This window comes from Alligator sinensis, unplaced genomic scaffold (genome assembly GCF_000455745.1).
Source record: "Alligator sinensis unplaced genomic scaffold, ASM45574v1 scaffold940_1, whole genome shotgun sequence".
NCBI lineage: Eukaryota > Metazoa > Chordata > Crocodylia > Alligatoridae > Alligator > Alligator sinensis.
Genome location: NW_005842177.1, coordinates 1,590,549 through 1,617,073, shown reverse-complemented (window position 1 = coordinate 1,617,073; position 26,525 = coordinate 1,590,549). Strand labels below are relative to the sequence as shown.

General features: G+C 39.9%; 1 protein-coding gene across 6 annotated transcripts in view; it reads right to left on the bottom strand.

Annotated features, from left to right (window-relative positions):
* CAAP1 (caspase activity and apoptosis inhibitor 1) overlaps nt 1–26,525 on the bottom strand; it is a 37,413-nt gene that overhangs the window by 9,875 nt on the left and 1,013 nt on the right. For all 6 annotated transcript variants that reach the window (XR_003094630.1, XR_003094631.1, XM_025206971.1 and 3 more), the window contains exons 2-5: nt 25,250–25,450; nt 23,045–23,129; nt 20,909–20,984; nt 4,457–4,530 (exon numbers count right to left, since the gene is read on the bottom strand). Coding sequence is in view for 4 of the 6 variants with exons in the window: in XM_025206971.1 (XP_025062756.1) it covers nt 4,457–4,530; nt 20,909–20,984; nt 23,045–23,129; nt 25,250–25,450 (436 nt within the window). In the remaining 2 variants the exon portion in view is untranslated. The remainder of the gene's footprint in view (nt 1–4,456; nt 4,531–20,908; nt 20,985–23,044; nt 23,130–25,249; nt 25,451–26,525) is intronic.

Sequence of the window (26,525 nt, the reverse complement as noted above, 5' to 3'; positions counted from 1 at the left end):
AAGTATGCTTTAGAAAAAAAAAGTATTCACCTAGAATAAAATACTTTTTGGTGTCTGGGGGAGCGTGCACACACATGCACTTATTGTGCATTTATGAACAAGGATGAAAAAAATCTTTCAGAAAAAACACATTTTTCTTGACTTTTATGACATAACTGGTATCCTGAGGAGGTAAGGGGGGAAAAAAAAAAAAAAAAAAAAAAAAAAAAAAACAAAAAACAAAAAAAAAAAGTGAACACTAAGAAAAAAAACCAAACCCCCAAGTACTATGTACAATTCTGAATAGGGATATCTTCCTGAATTCGGGGGCTCATACCAGATATCCCTCACGCTCTAAAATATCAGCAACCAATTATGGACGCAATATATAGAATTTCTGGTTCATGGTGTTAAACAAGTTATGACTTAAAAGTGTAAGCATTGCTCTATTGGGGGTCAATGTACACACACGTTAATTTTAATTCTATTCAAAATTTGCCATCTTCAGGGTCCTCTACACAGAAGAACTATGTAGTATTGCCCTTTCCCTAAATGCCACCTTATGCACAGCAACTTGAGCATCTGTATTTTCAACAACAGCTGCAGTCTGGAGCTACTGCCTACAGAAAGAATCTTGCAGACAATTTTACTGACTCAAGCTGGTCAGAAACCAAGTATATGGAAGATCAAAAGAGATAAGAACCAGTAGGATTAACAAATGGAAATTATTTTGTCTTGCTACAGGGGAACCAAAGACACTGCTCAACTGAGCAGCATTTTCATGGGACAAAAAAAGCTACATTGAAAGAATCTGGTGCAAAGTTAACTGCCTATTTACAGACAAAGAGAAACGTAATTCAATTGGAACTCATGAGATGCTGGGAAAAAAAGAAAAGTATTGGAGATCTGTTCTTCATCCCTGTCCCACCATTTGCACAGAACAGGAAGCTACCCCGCATGCAAAGGTGTTGCTTGCAAGATTTGGGTTTCATCCAGAATTTAGATTCTCTGTGGCAGCACAATGCATAATAATCATACAACCCCACTGGCCTACAAATGTTGTTTAATTAGCTGATGAGCTTCATTTCCCTCTTTTCCAGTTGTAATTTTACATAGTAATAAAAGTCTTGGATGGCATTTCTCATTATCTTTTTCATTTTGATAACTTGTACTTATTCCTTCAGCTATGACTAAAATTCATGTCTGCACACTTAATTCCATTTTTAACTATATTTTGCTCACTTCTGCTTACCCCCTCCTTTTCTACCTTTTTTCCTTTAGCATCTCAGGCTCCAGCACAGAAGAATGATTACTAAGTTATATTTTACAATTTATGCCCATATTCTCAAAAGCTCTTTAAAGCTAACATCTTGAGTGGAGCTACTGTCATAGCCCAAAGCCATCATGATACTGTGGTTGATAAAGTCATAAAAAAGGACAATGAAGCAATCACCTGCAAGTCATCAATTCCCTGTGATAATACAGAAGAAGTGGAAGAGGTCTGCAGGAAATCTGTCAATTCCGAGGTCACTCCATATAGTGCAACAAGCAATATTTAAAGCATTTCTCACAAAGTCATGGCATACTGCTCCTAACAATTTTGCTGGTTTTATGATGACATTCCTCCCTCCCCGACTATTTAATTCCTCTCACTAGCTACTTCAAAAGTATGCAAAGCTGTTCAAAGACGACAGGACTCAGGACTGAAAAATAAAAGTTGCAGGGAGAAAATAATATTAGATCCTCATGAAACAGGAATACAGCGTATCAGAATTTGAAGCATTTACTGACTGCAAAAGTTATTTCTGACATTACTATTACTATGTCCAGCAAATCTAAATGAGAATAAACAGGCCAAGATAGAAACAGCTATAATCCCAGTGAAATGTATAAAATACTGGAAGTAGTTAGTGTTCAGGCAATGGCTGAACTAAAACAGTTGTTGCAGTGCTTCCTACACAGAAGTCAAATCTATATTACTAATACTACATTTACTCAAATCCAAGATGAGTTTTTTTTTACCCCCCCTATTCAACATGAGGGGGAAAAAAAGAATGGTCTTGGACTCAATTACTGGCCTGGGGCAGGTGACTGCAGCCCTAGCTCCAACCTGGGACTGGTCCAGGACTAGAGCCAGAGGTGCCACCAGCCCCAGGTTGGGACCGGAGCTGAGGCCATCATCATTGCTGCCTGGAGTCAGCAGTGCGATGTCAACAGAAGCTGTGGCCAGTCAAGGTCCAGAGACAGCATCACACAGCTGGAGCTGCTGCTGCTACTACCTGGCAGGGGCTGGGGCCAGGGCCAGATTCACCATGCACTCCGTGCCCTGGGCTGGAGCTGAAACTGCCCTTATAGGGTAATCGATAATGGGCACAGAGACATGAACACATACCCTAGTTTAATTTATACTGGTTTTGTATACATCAAAATAATGTCGATTATACCAGGTGTCAATGCCTGATCTGTCCATTGATAATTGACTTCAATGTCGCGGATGTATGATATCGAGTCAAGTCATTACAATTTTTCGCAGGATAACTTACCCTCCTCCATGCCAAAGACTTGCTCCACAGTAAAGTTATGCATCATGCATCCACTCTACTTCTACTATGGAGTAAAGTTAATTTATTCTGTAGTAAACTAATAATACCTAGACTATGCTAGAGGACCTCTACTTTTTGCACAAAGGCTAAAAAAGCCAAAACAGACAAACAAAAAGTACATACAGTTGAGATTAAATGGAACTACTAAATCAGGAACAGTTATTTGGCAGAAAGGTATCATTATGGAATGCCAACACATATTACTCTAGTCACTTATGAATATGATAATCTAAATATCAAGAAAAATGGATTTAAAAGAACAAAGGCAGGGTAATAATATTAAGTTATTCTAGATGCTTCTAAATGACAGAAATGATCAAAGACCCTCTCCATCTGGGATGGCTTTAAGTTTTCTAACCCTACTACCATATTAATTTCTCTCCAAGCTAAGCTACTAAGCACTAAAGGACCACAGCTTCCCTAGGTACAACCTAGTTCCAGTGCTGCAGATTTGAGGAGTTTAAGCTGCTAAAATAGTTGTCTTCTACTGATCAGGATAGAGGTATGAGTAAAAATTGGGAAGTAGGGATGCAGACCTTTTGGATCAGATAGCCACCCTTGAAGAAAACAAGCAATTATTTTGCATATAACATGGCCGAGGAGAGAGCACAGACAAAACTGAGAAGTTCTGCATGCTGGGCTATAGCAACACCATCCTGCTTTGAGCAGGGGGTTGGACTAGATGTCCCTCTGAGGTGTCTTCCAACCCTCATTTTCTATGATTCTATGGCATGCAGGGTAGCTACCACAGCAGCTAATATTTTTTAATCCTTTCCATCTCTCCTCCTCTGCCCCTGCCAAAGTCAGCACCAGGGGCAAGTGCCTCAGTCACCTCCACTTAGTTACGCTAAGAAGAGATTATAAAAAGACTGTTTGGGAGTCAGAGGCAAATGCCTAAGGGAAGCCAAGGGTTCCATACTCAGGTGCTGAAAACTGCGCAAACCCATGCTGAGGGCATAGTCCCGACTTTTGGGTTTGGTTTTTTTTAAGGGAATCGCACTTTTGCTTATAACAACTTGTTTAATTTATGGACGTAAAGATCTGTTCCTGCTTATAAACATTTGCCAAATTATTTTGTCAAGTCCCCACACTACTTTATAATGGACTTGTAGGATGTTTATGAATACTTCCTTTTATGTTATTAGGACTTTAAATTCTAGAGGCATTAGGAAGAGCAATCAATGTTTCTATAATAGATTAGGAAAACCTCTGCCTGCTGCAAATGCTCATCATACTGAACACATTTGAGTAGCAAAGTGGAAATGTGCCAGCACCATAAGAGTACTTGTTTATGGATTCGGTCTTATTTTTAAACTTTTTTTTTTATGGAGTACAAAGTATAAACAAGGAGAACTAGAGACTTTTCTTTTGATGCATCACTAGCGGGATCCTACTGTATATGAAAATTACAAATTATCATCTTCTGTGGCTTTGCATTACTATAGGCATCTGAGCAAAGAGAGCTAAAGAGTGTGTGTCCAGGTGTGTTGAGAGGAAGTGGGAGAAGGAGGTGGAATGACAAAACTAAGTGCTTTCCACGATTGTATTTCAGCATGAAAGCTGCAAAACCTCTCAATGAGCCTGACGTCCTCAATGCAGCATCAACGAAAGAGTTGATCGCTCAATCATTTTGAAGTTTAGATGTATGATCTGGAGTGAGGGTTCACTCAAAAAGAAAAAAAAAAAAAATCTTCTTGGCCTCATTTCTATACTACCCAATGTCTCATTTTTATGAGACAGATGTCCCAAGTCATTTGAACCTACTGAGGAGACATAATTGTAATTATCCCTAAAGTTCAATAATAAGCCTGAATACTTTAAATCACTCACTTCCTCACACTAATGGTGCAAGACTTCAGCTTTCTGATCCATACCTTGTTTTGATTCCAGACTTTCCAGCTTGTTGTCTTCCTTCAGATAAGAAGTAGAATCTATGCTGTTGTCTTGTCTGGAAACAAATGAGAACACATTTACTTTGTATAGTTTAAAAAATAAAGACAACTTGTTGAAAGAAACATTTCCTTTCCGTCAAAGAATTGTATTTGTTGAAAGCCTAACATACCAGTTTCTTTCTAGGGGGGCTGGGGGAAGCCAATAGGGTTTTACATGTATTTTTACACCTATTCTAAACAATTAAGAACCACTGCATTTTTCTGCTTTGCCTGGCGATACACTTAGCCAAATAAATTATCCTCGCTGCACTGTTCCTTCAAATGAATAATAATCATTGCCAGCATCTTCCCTGTATGAAGTGCTTGACTCCAAAATTCAGAACAATTTGTCATGCAGCCAAGAAAAAATACATAGTATACTCAAGAGATATTTTTTCTTTTAGAATTAAATAGCTATTTTCATGAGTATAATACCAAACCTCCTGTCTTTCTTACCAAAAAACTAATGTTATCAAGGAATTGCTTTTCAAAAAGCAAATTCAGCTGGACTATTGAGTTATGTTCAATACCCATTTTCTCCTACAGCCTCCCTGTTAGGTATCAAGCCTGGAATTGCTTCATGCTGTACAGATGCAAAATAAATAAATAAATAAATAAATAAATGAGAGAGCCTAAGAGCCCAGGGGTAAAGAAAATACATTTTTGTGGCATGCTTTCTCCCCACAATTTGCAGATGACATTATTTATACAAGCTAGGAAAATATAAATGAGAGACTGTGAGATACACTGGAGGAAGGAGGATACTGCTCACAGCAGGATATTCAAATCATAGGAGAGTCCAATTGTTAAGTTTAGTGAGCATTTTGGCAGTAAAATTTTATATTCCTCTCCCAATTTCATACCTCAACTGCTTGTCTAAAGTTTGTGAAATACATATTATATTAATAGGTAATCAAGGCAACCAACCTCATTGCAGGAGCTCAATCAGACCATAAAAAGGATATTACTACCAGAGATCTTACTGTATTTTCATTTTACAGGCTCAGTTCTGATGACCTAACCAGTTATTTTTCAGGTATGGCCTTAACCAAGTTATTTCTTTTTTTAAAAAATGATGGCTACAGATCCATTTTTCTAGTGGACTACTAAAGACCTTATTCGGATTAGTATGCCTGGCTACCAAGTCAATGCAGAGCAGACCTCTTTACTTGGTTTTCTATTCCTAACCATCCTGAGTCTTGTTTCCACAGGCTACTCAGATGCAGGTGAATTTGTTAGTTTGATGGCTACTTCCCCTCTGCAGAAACAGAGGCTGCAATCAATTCTGATTGGCTCTCTATTTCTCTCACAAATTTACATAATTATAGCAACATAAACAAGCATTCAGTTATACAAACAAACAATTGAGAAGCTGACTAGCCACTCGCACAGATGCAAGGGTCGCATAAAACATTATGAACATTTGGTCCTACTGGAGTACATCACTGACAGGGTTATGTGCTGCTTCTTCTCCATAAGACGTTTCAAAGCAGAGGTGAAAGAGAAATAGAAACCAGGAAGAAAAAAGCCCAGATAAGGCAAAGGAGCATTATTAAGCAAGGAGTTTGCTTACAGAATCTGCTTATTCCTGATCCGACTTTTCCCCCTATCATGCAAAAACATTTTATTTTTACTTGCTCTCTTGCAGCAGCCAGACCTCTATCTGGAAGACCACAGATGTTTCAGGCTGGATTACAGGTTTTAGCGCACAGATTTTCTAAATAAAAACAGGATTCCAAGAGAAAATTAGCTCTGCTTTATGTGATCCTTTAGACACATTAAAAGCAGGTTCCGATTTTTCTTCCTCCCCTGGCAGCCCCACAATCAAATGTCCTATTCCCTTCCTTTTGCCAAGGGGAGTAACTGAATGGCAATCTCCATTGTTGATGGCAGTATTGCTGCTCCTTGGCAAGGAGGCATGGACTGATCTTATACAACCAAACAGTTTCCAGGAGGAAAAAAGCCAAGAAGATTCACCTCTTTGGTAATTAAAGTTCCCGCTGTCCTGAGTCTTAAAGCCAAATTTCATTCAGGAATCAAATCACACATTTGGCAGCAGCCTACCAGCAAGCTCTTATGTTTAACTATGCCATTTGCATCAAGCACAAGCAGTGCAGATAGTTATGTTCTTTTATTTTTTGTTATATAAAAAGAATTTTCTATCAACTGGAAATCTAACATGCTGCAGAAAACACTCACAGCTCTGTAACCCACATCAACTGTTTCAGTAAAAATACATCCCCTCTGTAAAGAGCCCCTTGTGTCAATAAAGAATTTTGGGGGGTCCCAAAGGTGATCTTTTGCAGGCCATTTTATTTTGTCATAACAGGCTGGGTTGGACTGGACTGCTGATGAAACTTCACCAGCTGGATTTTAATAAGTAGGTGTGTTGCACCATCTTGTGGCCAAGCCGTGGTAGGGCAGTCTATATTTGGTTTGAATTCTTAATAAAACATTTAACAGGTAAGAACAGAGAGCCAAATTTACTAGGTCATTATGAATTCACACTGGTGTAACCACACACCTACTAGCTATAAACAGATTTTTTTTCTTAAACCAAATGAAGTATCTCTGTATTTCCTCAGCTACAGGATGCAGGTAATACGCTATTGTAATATAAATGCAATGCCTCTAAAAGGCATTCCCCTCACTTTCTTTCCAAACTCAGCTAATGAATGACAACTAAAGTTTGAAGCTTCCTTCCCCTCCTCCTGTTAGAAAAGGAAAAGTACATTTCTCCTGACTGAGTGCTAAGGAATCAATGCACCTAACAGTGGACAAAACTCAAACATCGATCGCTACATCAACTGCTTCAGAGAAAGAATGAACAATGAAATACTCAACAACAAACACCACTATAACAACTTCTGCCTCTCAGAGAGAAGGGCCATAGAATCTCTACAATCCAACAACCAAATAGTAATATAACCAGCAGATAAAGGAGGAGCCATAGTTATCCTTAACTGTGAAGACTACATAAAAGAAGCCAACAGACAACTCTCTGACACTACCTCCCATAAAAAAAAAAATTAGAGGACGGTCCTACTTCCCTTTTCTCCTCCAAACTCAAAACCACCATCGCATCGTTTCCATTGGAACTACAAGAAAAAATTCAGACCCAGATCCCTCCACTACCCAATCCAGGGACCTTTTACCTGCTCCCTAAAATCCACAAACAAGGAAACCCTGGCAGACCTATTCTTTCCAACCACGGAACCCATAGGCGATGCATAGGAGAGGTACGGGAGGCACGTGCCCCCCTTGAGATTGGCCCTCACTGGCCAGGTAGTGGGGGTGCCAGGTAGAAGCGCCAGCTGGTGCCACGCCTGAAATTAAAGAAGTGCTGAGAGAAGTGCCAGCAGCACTGCGATTGGCCACTGGAGGACCTCTCCTGCCCCCGTCCCCTCCCCCTCCCCAAGTCTGAAGGCACCAGTCGCCCATGATGGAACCCTCATGGAAGAAATATCAGGTTTCATCGAATCCATCTTAAAACTGCTCATCGCCCAAAGACCAAGTTTTATCCAAGACACAACTGACTTCCTGCGAAAACTTAAAGACATAGACCACTTTCCCAGCAATACCCTCCTAGCCACCATGGACGTCACTAGCTTACACACCAACATCCCGCACCAGGATGGCATCCAAGCCTACCTCACATATCTACAAGATCACAACCCAGAATACAGACCTCAGGATATCACTGAACTCAAATACTTCATCCTCAAACACAACAACTTCAGTTTCAACAACCAACACTTCCTCCAGACCATGGGCACAGCTATGAGCATCAAAATGGCCCCACAATATGCCAATCTTTTTATGGCCCACCTAGAAGATGACTTCCTCAACATCTGCACCATCAGACCCTTACTATACCCAAGATACATATATGACATTTTCATCATTTGGACCAAAACCCTGCAGTCTCTGATGGACTTCCACCAAAAATTCAACAATCACCACCCCTCCATCAGACTATCACTTGAATACTCTGACACCAGCATTTCCTTTTTGGACACTATGATATATATCCAAGAAAAAAAATTCAAACTACCATATACAAGAAACCCACGGACCAACATACATATCTACACAAAACCAGCAATCACCCTAAACACACCAAGAAAGCTGTAATATATAGCAAGCTCTCCAATACCACTGAATTTGCAGCAAAAGGAATACCCGTGATCGCCACCTCACAAATCTCAAAAGGGCCTTCAGCCAACAAGGACACTCCTCCAGAGAGATAGATTGCATTTTTGAAAGAGCCACTGGGGTACACGTGAAAATCTGCTGCAGAACAAGAAAATCCCCACAAATTGCACACCATTAGTGATGACATATCACCTTTCCCTGGAACCTAGATGGAAAATCCTCAAACAATTGCAAACTATACTAGAAGAAGACCCCATTCTTAAAAAGAGATCTTTCCAGAGCCACCCATCCTAGACTTTAAACAAGCATTGAACCTTGCTAATCTCATCACCAGGAGCAAACTCCCTATAACCCAAACCACACCCAATGGATCTGAACCATGGCAGGACAAGAAATGCAAAAGCTGCCAACACATCTCCACCACTCCCACAAGTACTATACCTCACAACAGAACCATCACCATTCCTGGATTCTACACCTGCACCTCCAGAAATGTAATCTCTCTCATCCAGTGCACCAAATGCCCTGATAGAAAATACGTAGGAGAAACCAAACAACTGTGCACCAGAATGAATGCACACCGAAAATCTATCAAAGACAAGAATACCTAGCTACCTGTGGGGGCAACTTCTAACAGGACAACCACTCCCGCTCTGATTTCTCAGTTCTAATCCTCAAAGGGAACTTACAACACACCTTTCATAGACAAGCCTATGAACTTCACTTCACCAACCTACTGGATACTAAAAATCATTGACTCAATATAGACTTTGGATTTATGACACATTATAACCTGCCTGACACCCGATTCACCTGGTACCTGCCTGACCTGACCTCTCATCTCTCTTTTTTCCCCTCCCGTTCCCCCTGTCTTCTCTACCCTTTTTCATCCTGATTCCTTACCTTTCCCCTGCTTTTTATAGCCTCTTTTTACCTTATTATTACCACTGTAGTGTTTTTCCTTTGGCCTTTTTTGTCCCCTGTTTTTCTTTGCCCTCCCTTCCCTGCTTTACCTTTTGTTTTTCTAATTTCTACCCTTTTATATTTTCACTGACATCCTGTCACATTTTTAGCATCTCTCTTTCCTACTTTCCTGATCTCCACCTATTCCCTTTTACACAGAAAGCCTCTTTTCCACTTTGTATTTTATTACTGTTGTCTCCTTCTGACCTTTGTTTTTTTTCTCTTTCCCCCTGCTCTCTTCCCCCTCCCTTCCCCTGCTTTATGTTTTGTCTTGCTTATCTCTACCTATTTACACTGCTTTCCTGATCCCTTTTTCACTAACAGCCTCTTTTCTACCTTGTATTTTATCACTATTGTCTCCCTCTGACCTTTATTTTGTTTTCTCTTTCCCCCTGCTCTCTTCCCCCTCGCCTCCCCAGGTTTACCTTTTGTCTTGCTTATCTCTACCTATTTACATTTTCACTGACATCCTAACACACTTTTAGCTTCTCTCATTCCTTGGAGTTCCAGAGCAGCAGAGACTCCCTATGCCTGAAGAAGGGTGACTGTGCCTGAAAGCTTGCTAAGAACTTTTTTCCAACTATTCAGTTGGTCTAATAAAAGAGATCACACATCTAACCAAAGAACCTTGCCTGCCCAGGAATCAGTGTTACTCTGTGGAGAAACATTTCTTTGTCACCTTTCTTTTCCACGTGAGTCACTTGTTTTTATGGTGCATCCTCCTATTTGATGGAACAGAAACAGTCTATTTGACATTATAAGTTATTAATTTTTGGTTTAACTGCACACAGGACAAAACCTAAAAGGTTAGTTAGGCCCATAGAAAAATACCCAGTGCCAAAGTTTTGAGGAATTATGTTTTCTGGTGTACGGAACTCAACTGCAGTGAATAAATCTTTTCTGCTCTGTGAATTTCTAGTAACAAAGACAACATGCCCATCAAGGTTTTAATACTGAAAAGAAAGACAGGTATAGTCCCCACAAATATTAAGCATGGACTCTCGTCCTAAGGTAATATCATTAAAACAAAGTTAGAGTCCAAGTAGTATTACAAACATGAATCAATAAGATCCTTAGGTTTTACCAAAAAAGTATGAACCATACAAAAAGCTGCAACTAAATTCTGAAAAAAGTGGTTAAATAAGAACTACCAGAAAATGTCTCATTAAAAAAGTAATATGAACATGTTTCTAAACCACATAAAGGAGTAATTCCTACTAAATTTAGCAAAATCCCTGTGATTGACATTTTCTTTTAATGAAAAATCCAGTTATTACATTGTAGATTAGGACAACAGAGAAAAATGGATTATAAAAGTGTCCACCTTAAGGTCTGCCAGAAATCGCGGGACTTCTTGATAAAAACATAATCAGGATTCTCAATGCACAATGTCCCACTCTTAATTAGGAGTCTATTCTTAAAAACATAACTTGTGCTCCAATTTCCTTTAAAACAAACAAACAAACAAACAAAAAAAATCTTTTTAGGTTAGATCATTCAAACATTTCTGACATTTAAGTTGGCTTTGGAGGCAGTGCTTTATGTTTGGCAAGAGCTACTGTATTGCACAAGTGTTTTCATTTATTCACTCAGATACTGTATTTGCTTGACTCCACGATGAAGTCTGCCCCCACCCCCCTCCTCCTCGCCATCAACATGGTGAAAAAACCCTAGTCTTAGATTCAAGTAGTCGTCTGGGGCAGGCAGCAGGTCAGCTCCAGTTTCAGGCTGGGGTGACTTGTGTGACAGGGGACACACAGTGGGGGCTTGTGTGACACACAGTGGGAGGCGCATGGGGGAGACCACACAACCCATCTCCATCCATCCATCCATCCCCCCCCAGTATCTGATGCCTCTCCCACACTTCCTCTCCCCTACTTACCTTCAGTTCTGGCCTAGCCCCAACCTGGATAGACTCTGGGCCACTGTTGGTGACTGCCCTGGAGCTGAAGCTGCCGCAGAAGGCCAGTGGCAAGGGAATGCAGACAGCAGGGGGTACAGGCAGGGAGAGGCAAGGGGCAGAGGCCTGGCCCCTTACCCTCTGCTGCTGTTTTTCCTGCCACAGTGGTTGGGACACTGTATTTAAAGATGACCTACCAATAAGTTAGATTTTATACTGTACATGGAAAATTATAACAAAAGTCTATTTTTTCATGTACAGTATCTAACTATTAGAGGGGCATCTTAAATTCAAACCTGTCTTGGATTCAGGTAAATACAGTACTTTTACTCTCCTTTATTCCTTTGTTAAAGAACTCTCCTGGGCAAAAAGGAAGGGATGCGACTTCCTCTGCCCCTACCCCCCCACCCCCGCCTTTCCCACAGCTATTTGCCATTCTCCTATACATATGTGCTTTTCCCTATCTTGTAAAAGCTTCTAGCATTAGATGTTCACAACAGTAACCTGTGGCCTCTAACAAGTTTCTAGCATTTGCAGCTACGTGTGATAAGGGGTGATATGTAACATATTTTAGATTATGTACAATTTAGATTCAGACCAATGCAGAGCAGAAACAGTATTAATAATGATAACAGCTCTTGCTGTTGACACAGAGGGCACAAATCCATACTCTCTCCTGGACTACTCTATAACATTTCATCATGGCTTATAATGAAATTTAGTCATGATGGTGGTGGCAGAAGTCCTGGAAAAAAATGCACTAAGACAGCTTGAGTACTCCCAGAAACTCTGGATTTCCAGTTCACAGAAAATTTCTACATTCTAAAATTTGGTCTCATTCTGATTCAGAACCAAACCAAATTCACCATTTCCTAAAAATCAGAAATTCCATAAGGTTTTAAATTGCAATGTACTAATGTATGAGCTTTATAAAACCAAGTGTGCTTTGCAGACCTTTGATTCCAATAACTTCACGTTATGGAACCTGGAAGTCCTGATGGTCTCCATGGTTTCTAGACTTCTCGCTTACTAGCAAAGACCCTAGAAGTCTCGAGGGTCCCAGGATGCTCCAAGGTTCTGAAGCTCCCTTATGGAGACAAGGAAGCTGATATCCTGATCACTCCAGCAGCTCCAGGGTCTTTTAGCGCTTGTAGAACTGGGCTTCTTAGGGCTTACGTTCCTTCTCCCCATTTCACAAACAGAAGCCAGAAGTCCCAGAAAGAGCCATGGTTTTTCAGGCTCCTTCAAGGGAATCTAGAAGCTGCCACATAGCCGACTTCCACATTTCCTAGTTCCAGAACTGCCAACATGATAGAATCAGAACCTAGACCCTGAAGACTACCGAAAAGCCTATGCTCCTTAGCAGAAAAAAAAGAGGAAAGCAAGGTTTTAGTTTAGTTTTGTTTTTAAATCAACCCAGAGATATTTCTGCAGCTTACTACAGATGCAATTAATAAGTACTTTCCAACCAGTTTTATTACCTTTAGGGATGCTCCCAAAGGCAGTGATGGGAAACTGCACCTCTGCCACCTTACCACCCACTTACCAAGTCCTTCAACAATTGTCGTTTCCGATTTTAATGAGCATTTACGCCAAGATGTTTGGATGGCCACCATGGGCTCAAACAAAATAGTTGCCAGTATAACACAGATCTAACTATCATTCATAAACATACAAAAATACACATCAGCAAACTACCTAAGTATTTACAAAGATCAGTTCAACAGTGAAGAGCAGCTGGCTGAAGCTAAACCAAGGCAAGATGAAAGTTACGTTTGCAGGAACGTGCATACACGTGTACACACACCCTTCAAAGGTTTGTCATCACACTTCAGTCTCCTCTGAAGTCACCCTGACAATTGGTGTGGCGGAACCTCTGACTTCTCCCCAAAACTAAAGTTCTCACATTGCAACATCTGAGAATATTCATTCTGCCTTTTAAAACTTGCTAGAATACAATCTCATAGGATGCAATGCATTTATTTGGCTTCAGTTATCTGTCCACTGGTTTACTGCAATGGAATCTACCTTGGCCAGAAACCATCTACCTTCAAGAGCCCTCAAATATGTCAGTAATGCATCTCATCAGAAGAATAGGGATTAACCTAAACCTTGAGCTTACCAAATCACTCATTCCTCCAGCTACTTATATTGTACAAGAACAAGTCGAAGGCCCTGCCTGTCCAGATATTTAACAATCTGGAAATGAGATACCTAAAAATAAAGTAAGCTTTGGGAGATCAGAACTGTCTTTTGCCAGAGTAAAGACTGTGTGCGGGGACAACTTTCTTGAGGGTTAGTCCAAGACTCTGCAACAATCTCCTCCAAAATGTAAAGGAGTCACCTAAATCTTTACCACTGTCCATTCAAAATGCAGGGTGGACTTCACTGACCTATCTTCACTAATAGATGCAATACAGACAAAATTTTATTTTTGAAGAAGAATTTAACAGAATAAAAGGAAGAAGTAATCGTAATAAATGTGAATCATGCTGTTTTAATGCACTAATGAATATGCTCTAAGGCTGTGGTAGGTGAAATAAAGAGGACCTTGAGACTAGAATAGATGTAAACAGTTGCCAGATGTTAACAATGTGACCAACACTACAAGTGATTCTAAATGGCACATCTAACCAGTCCATCCAGTAGATGCAGACTGAATGCCTGGGTGCAGGCCAACATCCACAAATAAAAACATATTAAAACAAGGGTAAATGTTTAGACTGCAAGCTCCACACACCAAACCAAAAGAAAATTCCATCCAAGGGGGAAGGTGGACAAAACCCTCTAAGCAGTTGCAGATTAAATGCAAATATTTACTCTAAACATTTCCAAACAGCAAAGAAGAAATATGCTTATCACAACAAACATAACTTGCCCAACTTACATAAACGATGCATATCATTGAAGTTAACTGTATCCAGTATATTTTGTCCCATGTATTGACTTACCTATTAATACCATCCTTTGGGTGCACTCGCAGGAGGCAAGTCAAGTAGAATATTGTAAGGAAAGCCTCCAGGCTCCCACAAGAAGCTGCAAGAATGACACCCTGATGCCCAGGGGAACAGGGCTCCTGAAATCCCTCAGAATATACTAGAGAAGTAGGCCAGAGGGGAAAAAGTGTTTGCCAAGGGAACTGGAAAGGAAAGGGTGAAGATTGGGGGTGGGGAAAGAAGAAAAACTATTTAAGAACCTGCTTGGACTGAACTGAAGGAATACCTGGCCAGCTCTGTAAAACCCCAGTTAGCCAATTCCTTCAGTGAACTATAGTCTCAGTTAGCTAAAAATCTGGAATGTCCTAATTCTATTGATGCAATGGTGTTGTACTGTATAATAGCATCCAAGAAGCAAATGTTGTAGTAAATAATGTAGTAAAACCCTGAAATTTTCATGTTAAGCAAAAGAACAGATTTAACGAATGTGGGCCATGATTCTGCAATTCTGCCTAATCAAATGCTGGAGATTTCAAGCTCTCGAGACAGTTTCTGACCTGGAAAAGGTGAATGACAAGGTAACAGAACATGCTACAGCTTAGAAGAGTTTCCTAGATGGTACTGGGATTGAAGAAACCAAGAATCATTATTTTTCAGCTGATTTCTAATGTTTACCTAAGTTAGCAGCTTGTGTGAGGCATCATGAGGACCTGCTGGAAGTAATTCAGATACCTGTAAGGCACAAGGCAGTATAGAGATATACAAGCTAGATAAGATATCAGAAATAATATAGCTGTATTAGCACATCAGTTCACCAAGGCTAGTCTTATGTTACTTGTCAGCAGAGCACAGTACTAATGCTGGTATGTAGATAGCCTTCTCAGAGCTATCTTTGTGCCTTGTAGAAATACCCCTAGCAAGTCAATCCCTCAGCTGGAGTTAGATGTTTTTGCTATTCAAGCCAGTGGACTAAGAGAAAATGTTCTTTTTTACTTTATCAGATTAATTGTTGCATATAGTCGGATACTCTTGGACAAATGAAAAAAAAACCCATACCTTTTAATAAACTACTCCACTCAAAAATTCAGAGTAATCAAAAATCTTGACTTAGACTTGATGCCATTATTTAAATTAATAAAATAAAGTCAGCAGGACTGAGGAAGCAGTCTTTGGCCAAAGAAGCCATTGATCAAAGATAATTCAAACTGTGAATAAATCTTTGATTGCAAATTGTGAATAACAAATCCCATTCTTTTCTGTCACTTCTACATGTCTGTGAAAACAAATGAGACAAATGGGAATTAAAAAAAACAGAAGAAAAAACGTTAATGTTATTTCATTAATATAATCCAGGAGTAAAGAAAATTTAACAGATTACACTTTAGAGCACTTTCACTTGTGTTCTACAGAACCATAAGGCATATCCTTTGGCAATACTTCTTCTGAAAAGCATTCCTTGCTTCCAAAGATGAATTCCACCATTTGAACTGGCACAGAGCTTACATCATTTTTAAAACCTGCCAGTAATTACAAACAACATAAATTCACTCTAATATCAGCTTTCCCACTACTTTCTGAATTGTGCCATCTTCAAGCTGCCTGCCCAATTATGTGGTCCAGCCCCAGCTAGAAGAAAGATTCTAAAAGCTCTTACTGACTTTAAAGTTGCATTTATATTAATTATACAAGCCCTGAAAAATTTAACACCTACTAAAACCAAAGATTAAGAATACTTGGAATGAAGTATAACTATGTGGCCCCTGCAATTCAAAGAACCAAAAAGCTGTCAAGTTTTATTGCTGGCTGGTTGAGTTTGACTGTAAAATACTGTCAACTTTAAGAGATTAAAACAGCTTGCCATGTCTTGATTTTGTTAGACATTTTCTCTTCCTGATTTCACTTTATTTTAGTACCCCTTCCCCTGCCAACAAGAGATAATTCTATAATTTTTCTTTTCCCTAGCATTGGTTCCTCTTTCACATTCCATACTTTCTCACCCTTTCCCCTTGTTAAATCTTTTTTTTTCCTCCCTCATCTATTCTTTTCTATTTTTGATCCTCTCTGCCCCCACTTCTCCTCCTCAAAAAGCTCCTATATTTCCCTCCATACTTCTTCTAATTTATGCCATCAGAATGTCCTACCCAGCTGTGGGCATGCACCGAGCTCAGACTTACTAGACAACTAACTGCAGAAAACCAAATCCACTAGCCAGACACACCAATATCCAGAAACAAATTTAATTGTTTGTAATGATGGGCATGTTTTTAAAATTATGTAAGCTCCATGCCAGCTCAAATGGGGGAATGTCTTTGGAAATAGGAAATGCTTTTCAGAAGATGTGAGAGGCAACCTCAACTATTCGGCCCAACTATTCTAGATCAAGGAGGGGACAAAAGGACTCTTACCAAGATATGCTGCACCTGGAGCTTATTTGCCTCTATCCTTTACAGCTTGTATACATTTCTAAAACTTCAAACAACCTCATAATCTTGTTTCATTAACAGAAGGGGAAAAAAAGACACTTTGTCATTCCCAACCGTCTCCCATCTTACTGTGCATTTGTAGATAGGCACAAAATATCCATTAATTTGACCCCATTTCACCTTACCTTCTGTAAACAGGGAAGCACCTGTATATGTTTTTCAATTTTTTCCCCTCACTGCTCAGTTCTAGTTTTGATCCCTTTCCTCTATTTCTTATTTCAGTGATACTGCTACTCCTCAGAGCTTTGTCTACCAGCAGCACCACCATGAAAACAGCCTGATCTTTTTCGGTTTCATTGCTGACATTTAAGTTCTGATCGACTGCTGTGAAAACAAACCAATGATTCTGGATAGTTTTCCTTCTGCTATGACACAGCTATGAAAGGAAACAAAAAAACACTGAAGCAATATGCCTAGCACTTTGGAAGATAGTGCTACATTGCACGTGTTGCAGCCACAATGGCAGCAGATTCATTTTGTTTTACATTTAAGTTTAAAACCTACAGAGATTAATGGTATTTGCCTGAGAAAACTTCCCACTTGCTATGAGCAAATAGACTGTGTACTGCTGCCAGATACACACTAGTTTAAAAAAGAAACAAACAACACAACCTTTTTTCCCCCTCACATTTTTTATTTTTACTATATTTTATTCACTAAGTGTAATCATTGTCACCCCCTCCCCAAGTGACTAATTATTTTACCTGCATTACCTGGATGTTACTCCATTTATTTTAACTGAGAGTCAAGGCTACATGCTGTGATCTAGTTTTTAAACACCTAGACCCCACCCAAACAAGTGTGGCCCTGTGGTATGTGGAGGTGCACACATATTGCATATTCAGGCATTTCCCTCACTGCTACCTTGCCATGCGGGGGATATATATATATTTTTTTTACCCCAGGAGGTCAAAAAAACCTACGTGGAAGAAAAGCAGGGCAGCACATGTGGCAGGAGCACACGCCACCCAAAACCAGAACCTGGCCAGTCAGAGCTACACTCTGGCTGTCAGCCAGGCTCCCAACTGCAGGAGTGGCATGGCTGCAGCTTCCTAGGGTCCCAGATAAGGCTGCGGGGGCCAGCGTAGTTGCTGCCCCACAGCCTCCCCTATCCCACCCATGCTGAATGTCCGAGCATGTGTGGCACCAGCATTCCCCAGAGACAAGTAGTAGCAGCACAAGGTGTGCCGCTGGTACTTGTTCCCAGAGAACCAAACACCTGCACTCATCTGGACATGGCATCAAACTACTTCCCTTCATCCAGGCAGAACTGGTTCAGCCTATAGCCTTGAGGTAGAAAGTTAGTTCACGTATTTTACTATTTGCTTATGGAACATTTGAATTAGACCCTAAAATATACAGGTCATAGGTTCACCCTAGATACTAAATCCATAGCACTTTTCCCAGGTTTAGAAACCTTCCTCATTATCTTGGCTAACAGGTTCTTTGCCTCACTGGCTATTATGTTCATCATGCTAGAAGCAGCCATCTTTCAGTAGTGGAATAAGACTGCCCACTGACTTCCATTAAAGCAGACGGTATTCAATACGCACCATAAGGAGTATTTAGCACCTCACAGAATCAGATCAATAGTTTGTAAAGGGCTACAAAGATCATTTTGGATGAAAGGCTCTGTGTTTCTCATTTTACCTTTATAAATGAATGTCCAGATAGGTATTATTAATATTAACTGCAAGTGAAGAAAATATCTGCCATAACCATAGTTTTTGGCAATGATTTCTATGGAGCCCTGAACCACAAGATGTCTGAGGGACAGAAGTTTAATGCAAGGTTATATCTTTTATTTAAAAAAAAAAAAAAAAAAGTCAACAAAACCTGCAGAATGAAAGACTGGCAGAATCCAAATAAAAAAAGATCCATAAATTAAACAACAAATTTGTCCTAGAATTGTGTGCGATAAACAAAAGGAGAATCAAAATCAGAAATCAAATGGACCAAAACTGGTATGGCAAATATTAGACCCGACTGTTGTCCAGAGTACTCACAACGAGCCACTGCTTAGGAAAGAAGAAAAAGAAAAAAAAAAGGGGGGGGGGGGGGGGGGGGGAGAGGAGTATGGAAATTAAAACTCCACCACAGGATGCATGGCCTGAAAACAGCTAAATTTCTGCTATCATTTCTGTAAACCCCACCGTCTCCTGCGACCCCCAGATCTACTTTGATGCTGTTTGGTCTTCACCATCCAAATTTATATCATCATCCAACATATATCTTTTCCTTTTTCTCTCCTTTTGCCTTCTATTTACTAAGAATGAGGTTTAGCTACCTGAGACTGCATCGTCCCCCGCTATACCATAAGCAATTGACTAAAGAAGCTTAAAAGACAAATCTTAACTAGCCAAATACAGGTATACAAGTTTGCTAGAAGTCAGAACGGCTAATCAGAATGTGACCTGGGACTGTGTTTCTTTAGCAGTTAGCCTGCAAGAACATGAGAGGAAAAAAAAAAAAGTAGTTCTTATCTTTGCTACTTTTCTCTTTCCCCTTGGGTACATTTTTCTTGATTTGCATAATAGGTAATAGGATCTGTCTCTTAACAGCAACTGTGATTACTCCACAGCATCTAAATTTCTCTTCCCCCCACCCCAAAAGAACAAATAGCATAATATAATATTTAAAATCTGTCAAACAGGGCCTTCCCTGCGCTTGTACCTGAAGGGAAAGGGAACAAAGCATATTATTAAAATGAAAGCCTTACTTAATGCTTTACCACTTTCCTTCTTTTTATGTACCTTTAATAAATGGTCTTTTTTTTTTTGTTAAGTGGTGATTGTTACACCTGGGAATAAGCAGGTAGAGTCTGTCTTTTCTTCTTAAAGCCTCAAACTTTATTTAGCTGTTTTAGAATTATACATTGATAGGAACATCCTAGCATATTTGACACTCTGGGCCCATTTATTCTATCACATTGCACAAAAAAGCATGCTACCATCTTGAAACTAAACTTAAACAGTTTTACAGAGAACATAAAGTTTCTGGAAAAATGAAGAAAGATCTCTATTCTCATCTGTTCTTATTTCTCTGTGATCCTGCAATCGAATTGCTGCAGGTAAACCTGTGATCTCATCTATACCACACATGAAGGAAAGTCTGACTATCCATACAAGTCCCTTGTAAGGTATCCAAACAGACAGAGCTGTCCCGGAGGTGGGCAGCAAATCGGGGCAAGTGCCCCGAGTCCCATGCTTTGCGGGGCCCCGCGGAGCGACAATGCTGTGCTGACGCCGGCTTCACATCCGACTGCTCAGCACCCCCTGTGCGGCCCCACACAGGCTGATTTGCCCTGGGTCCTGCACCCTGCTCTGCACATACAGAGTTTCATAATCAACTTCCATTTCTGTAGAATTTTTCCATAGGATAATCACCATCTGGTACAACGCATGTTGTTTTAGTGTTCCTTGAGACTAAAACTTTCCTTTTATTAAATGAACAAAGCAATACTTTGTTTCTCACAGGACTGGGAATTATGAACAGGAAATGTAGTGAAAAGGAAAGAGACCATGAGGCTGTTTTATGCTTAGAACAATATAACTTAATCTTCAAGGTAGATACAATTTTTGAGCAATGGTTCCACAATGTGCTTGACTAACAGACCACTGTCAATCCTCAATTTCTTATGGAGCATCATGCACCGTTATCAAACTTTTAATTGTGAAGGGAAGTGGATGCAAACCACAGACTAACTGTAAACTCCTCAGCTTGACTTTGCAGACCTTTAACATTCTATGGAACACAGACTGGGACCACAGTGTTATGGTCCAACTCTACAAATGCTTGCTATTGATAGGAGTCATATTTTTTTCAACTGGATTAGTTGAAAAAGGATTTGGGGCATATCAGCCCCCTTAGCGCTACTGTGAACTGCTTACATACATGATCAAAGGAAAACAAAAATCTCTTTCAAAATTTTAGGCAGTTTTAAGGCTTTTTTACTCACTGACTGAGTGATTCAACTCCAGTCTTGTCTGCTTCATCTGCATCTTCATCAGTATCAGAGTCAGTCCCATTCTCACCTTGATACATGAAATTTCAGTGTGTGAGAGATACACAGCCAGATATCACCTTCCTAGCTGATATTGTCTGCAACAATTAATACTATTCAGCCAGTAGCATAGCCTCTCCAGCTAAAGAAGATATTCTTAAATTGAATTCAGCAAAAAAAAAAAAGCAATCTGAGGCAGCTGCTGCCTACCAACTCAAACAAGTCTGTACTGTTCTTCGGTTATCTTCGTGTTAAATAAAAAAAATAGAGTAGTGATTCCAAGTTTGATACTGTACTCACCAAGAGTTTAGTGCAAGGACTGACAGATGAATGCAAGCACCATTTAAGCCCCATACAATTGACCTATATAAAGGGACTACATCAGTTCAGGAGAACTTTCCAGCTGGAGCTCAACACAGCCCTGGAATGCTGTCAATAAAATGTGCTGGGAAGGGAACAGTAGGTCTGGCCTAGCAAGTGTCTGAGAGTCCACAGGCCTATGGGGTGGAAGCTTCCAAGTACGGAGTACAAAGGCAGCTACAGACAGCATGCCAAATACTGGAATATGGTGGCTTGAAACCACGTAGCCTGTTCTACATCACCATTTAAAACTTAATTACTAATTAATAACATTCAGATTTGCTTCAGGTATTTGTACAGGAAAATATGGCACACTATTTCTCTCCAGCAAAGGCTGCTTTAGTTGTTTACAATAGGTTTGTCCACCTTTGAGCATCCAGGGCCACAAGCCCCACACATACTGTACGGTCTGCAAGCTGTGCTACATGGGTGCTTCTGCTGCAATGCACCAGTGCCTCACCACCATGCTGTCTGCACCCCCCTGCACCACAACGCATTGTACTATGCTACATGAGCCCCACCCCACCACACACATTGGGTGCCCAGGTCCCCCTGAATGCCTCAGAAGCAGGCTCCTTCAACCTCATGGGCTTGGCTGCACTTCCCCACGATACCCCACTCCCAGGGGTGAGAACAGGCAGTGGAGGATGTAGGTGGAGCCCCAAGATCCCAGCAGCAATAAGAACAATGAGGAGAACAGCACCCGAATGGAGATTAACCCCTTGAGGACCACATGTGCCCTGTGGGCTACAAGTTGGACAGCCCTGGCATACAACATAACAAGGAAGAAAAAAAGTCTCCATATTGCTGCTACATAGCATGACAGTACCCAAGCAAAAAAAGCAACACAAATGGGCTACACAGGAGGTAGTCTGCTACTTTTTAAAAATGGTAAAAGATTATTTCTTTTTATACCAAGTGGTGATCCAGGTAGAGCAATTTACTGTTCAATCAACCCAAAACAAAATGTTTCAATTCAAGAGCACTGTTTCAGTTTCCATGGGGGAAAAGATTTGGATAAAACGCTGAATTTTTCCACAAAAAGCAAACATTTATCATAAAAAACCTGTTTTGGTGAAAATCCAATTTTCTGTCAAAAGTAGTTGATGACTCCTAAATCTAGCAAGTAGAGAACCTTGAATAACATTTTTCTGTCAGTAAGTATAAAGTAGGTGTAGGTACACTTAAATTTGGTGCGCAGAACCATGTTGTGCAGCCCACAGGGCTCTCCAGGGGTCCAGAAGTTTGACAGTGGGGGTGAGGTGGCACTATTAACTGCTAATTCCCCACTGCCAATTTTCTGAACCCACAGGAAGCCTTGTGGGCCAGATAATGTGGCCTTCTTTACAGGATCAGGCCAGCAGGTAGCTGGATTCGGGTGTGCGGGTTCAGACAGCATGCTGGATTGCACCCATGGCTCGAACCCACAACTGGCATGTGATCACCATCTGGCCCATGAGGCCAGAAGGCTGGGCACTACTGATATGAAACCTATGACCTTTCCATTATTGTATTGCCTATATTTGGATTTAAATATATAGAAAAATATTTGTTTAACCAAACAGTGCAACTTCTTACTGTACAGGGAGTTTATTTTTTAAGGGCTTTCAGAAAATTTATTTGCATCTCCCACTATAAGATTATTTTGAAAGATAGGTTCCTCTGACTGGAAACGATGACAACATAGAACACAATAGTGTAGGATAATAAAGAATAAAAGCTAGTTCTTACCCTCGAGAATCTTCAGCAATTTTTTCTCAGATAAAAGCTCTAACTGTTCCAGACAAAGTCTTTTGATTTCTTCCATTGAACAGTTCTAAGAAAATGATGGAAGACAAACAAAACATATGCTCATTCTCAAAATTTCAGATGAAGAGCATTACATACAAAGTCACAACCAATTTTCCATTTCTACCAAAACATTTAAAGCAACATTCAGCTCAAATTGCAAGGTAAGGTGTTGCACTCATCACATAACTTTAATGGAAAAAAGATGCTGGGCCTAAAGAGGGGGCAGGTAAGTTTTCCCACAGTTGGGTGTTTAACATTAAAAAACAAAAAACAAAAAAAACCAAACCCCAAACAAACCAGAAAACTAACAAAATATCAAGATATAATTTTGAAAAACTACACCAAAAAAGTGTCTACTATTCGACATTCCTATACTTCTCCTGGTGTTTGTGACATGCGGCATCGGTTTGAAGGAAGAGCTGATAAACCAATTATAACCCACACTTACTTTATGCATTCCGTCTTGTTAGAAGATGGATCAAACAGGATTCTAAGGCTGCCCATGTGACTTTGAGAAAACAGAATTAAGCCTTTTAATGCTAGAAGCTCCTGCTTATAGTGGCAGAGGTCCTAAGAATCAAAGCTCTACTGTCAGTAACCACCAAGTGTCATTGTATTTACAAAAGCAAGACAAGATGTCAGAAATACGTCAGGTGGTCAGAAAAAGATAAAGATATAGTTAACGTTCTTCACAGAGCATTTAAACATGTACTATGAAATTAGATGGATTTTCTACTTCCATTTCACTTCCCTTCACACTGCATTCTGGCCATCTTCTCCCCTGACAAGAACTGGATAGAAGGCTCTTTGTAGTATTCTTTCTCCCTTCCCCATCTCTTTTGCTTGCATACGGTTAGAATTCCCCTACTGTGTCCTCTCAGTTTTTTTACTGTATATTAATTATTGTGACCAACAAGAGCTCTGCCTGCAGCTTAGGATGGGGAAGGGATACTGTTTTGTTTGAGGGTTTGTTTTATTTTTGGATTTGTTTTTCTTTTCAGCATACCAAATCAATCATTGCTCAGTGTTTTATACTGGAAAACTGGCCTGCTGTCCTCCTCAGAAGTTAAAAATAGAAGTAATTTTGGAAGAAGCAAAGAGAACAAGTCTCAGCAAGGAAAAATAGAAGAGATGGATGGGATGGCAAGCTACTGAGTAAGAATTCACAAACAAAAAGTCCATTCTGGTCATATTAGAAGATTCCTACTCCCAGAATAACAATTTTGTTTTCAGACAAAAAATGATGGAAACAAACCATTCATCACCAACTACATCACAAAACTGACATTTCAATTGTAGGCTTTTCATCAGCAGAGGCTGTTAGTCTTACGAAATTGTATGGTATTTGTGTTTTTTATTTTTATAAGCCTGAAAGGATGTTCCAAAATCATTCTCAGAACTCAAACAGCAGATGTCCCCACCATTCAGCCCACAGATTGTTCTAATAATAAATTAAACAAACACAAACAGTTTAAGCAGTTGTGGTATAATAAAGTTATGCCCTATAATTTCACTGTTTTCCCCTTCTGTATTTGACAAGCATTTCATTCCAAATTAAAGAGACACAATTTTAATGAAGTGTTTTTAAATATAAAATCAATTCACAGTCTCTGAATGATCTTGATGTTAAGAAACAAAGGAACTTAGCAGCACTTCCTTGTTGTGGTGAAGACTATCTCGATTATTTGAATGCTGAGTAAAGTATAAGTACTTGGATGCATAAATAGCAAAGAAGTATAGCAACAGCTTAGTAGAGTGATGGTATGCAACAATTTAGGACAAAGTAAACACCGTTTCCACTTGGAATTCTAAGAAAAATTGCATATGAGCAGCAAACCTAACTATTCTTCATAGTCAATGCACCTATATTTGTTAAAATATTCCCAAAGAATCTTTACTGACAGACGGTATGACCATGCACCTCATCTTTGTGAAGCCTCTGACCAAGTTTAAAGAGGCTTATGCAAGAGGAAATGCATCAGCACTACAATATTATTAAATTTACAAGTTAATGTAGCCTTTGTTCAAGAAATACAAAGGATGCTTTAATTTGTATGGTTGTAAGTTTAGTGAACCAACAGACACCAGAAAGCTTTTCGGCCCTGCTTGTCCTGAATGTGTTAGAACATGAGTATATTCCAATACCTTTAATATATCAGGCAGCATCTTCTGCAATTTCTTTTCCCCTATGACACAGAAGCACTGTTGAAGCATTTCTTTTTTGTCTGCAATGTAGAAACTAACTGGTTTGAGTGCCACAGTGAGATCTAGGCCACCTTCTTCTATGTCACTGGGCTCTTCACCTACTTCCTCTTTTTCTGCCAGGGGCACAATGCATTTTCTCTCCTAAAATTAAAAGATTACAAAATATGAAAACTGCCTTTAATGAGCCAATCAAGAGAAAGAAAGATGTTATTACTTTACTTGCCTTGCCACCATAACTCCCTACAATAAAATGTTTAAAAGAATATTACAAATGAATCTATCTTATACAGGAATAATGAACTTTTGAGTGTTGTTTTACACTGTAAGAAAACTGCATCAGTAAGTGAAACAGCTGCTCTCTAAAGGTACAGAACAAACTAACAACCCTGTCAAGGAGACCTCCTAATTTAACTAATTTAGCAGTCTTGCAGACCATGAAGAAAAGAGTACTTCTCACTGTGAACTGAAAAATATACTGGCAAAAAAGTTTACCCATTTGTCTGCATCTGCACACTGAATTCGACTATAATTCATGATGATACTGGGATGCTGGCAGCCAAGAAATGCGCTTCACCAGTATTTTTGGTGTAGGGGATACTCCACTTACCTGTGGATCAGATAAGCCCATCATTTCGTTAACTGCATAATACAGGGTCCATCTACACAAAATGCTACGTAGCAATGCACTGCAGTAACACAGCGTTTGCGGGTGTCTATACATGACTAGCCGCTACACTGCTGTAGCAATGTGCTCCCTCTTTATAGCCCACTGCTACAGCAATGTAGCAGCTAGAAATAACCATGCACAGCCAGCACGACGCAGTACAGGTTGTTACTGTGCCATCATTTTTTAAGTCTAAAATGACAAATGACAGTGCAGTAACAACGGCAGTGTACGGTGGTGTGTAGATGTGCCCACAGTGTAGTGGTAGGCAAAAATTGGGGCTGGTGTTGTAACAAATTCTAGGCATCTGTGTATCAGTTAAGTACATAAACTGCACTGATGAAGCACAGATGGACTTATTGGCTCCTCTAGTTCCTAACTTGACTGCACTCCATTTAATTGCATAATTGGTGAACCTGATTAAGAACCATCAATGTCAAGGTTTCCAAAGCAAGGTTCAATAAGTGAAGGGCAATTTCAAGAATAGTTTGAAAGGCAAAAGGTGCCCCAGAAACAAGACCAAGAGCCTGAAGCTACAAAAGCCTTGAGGCA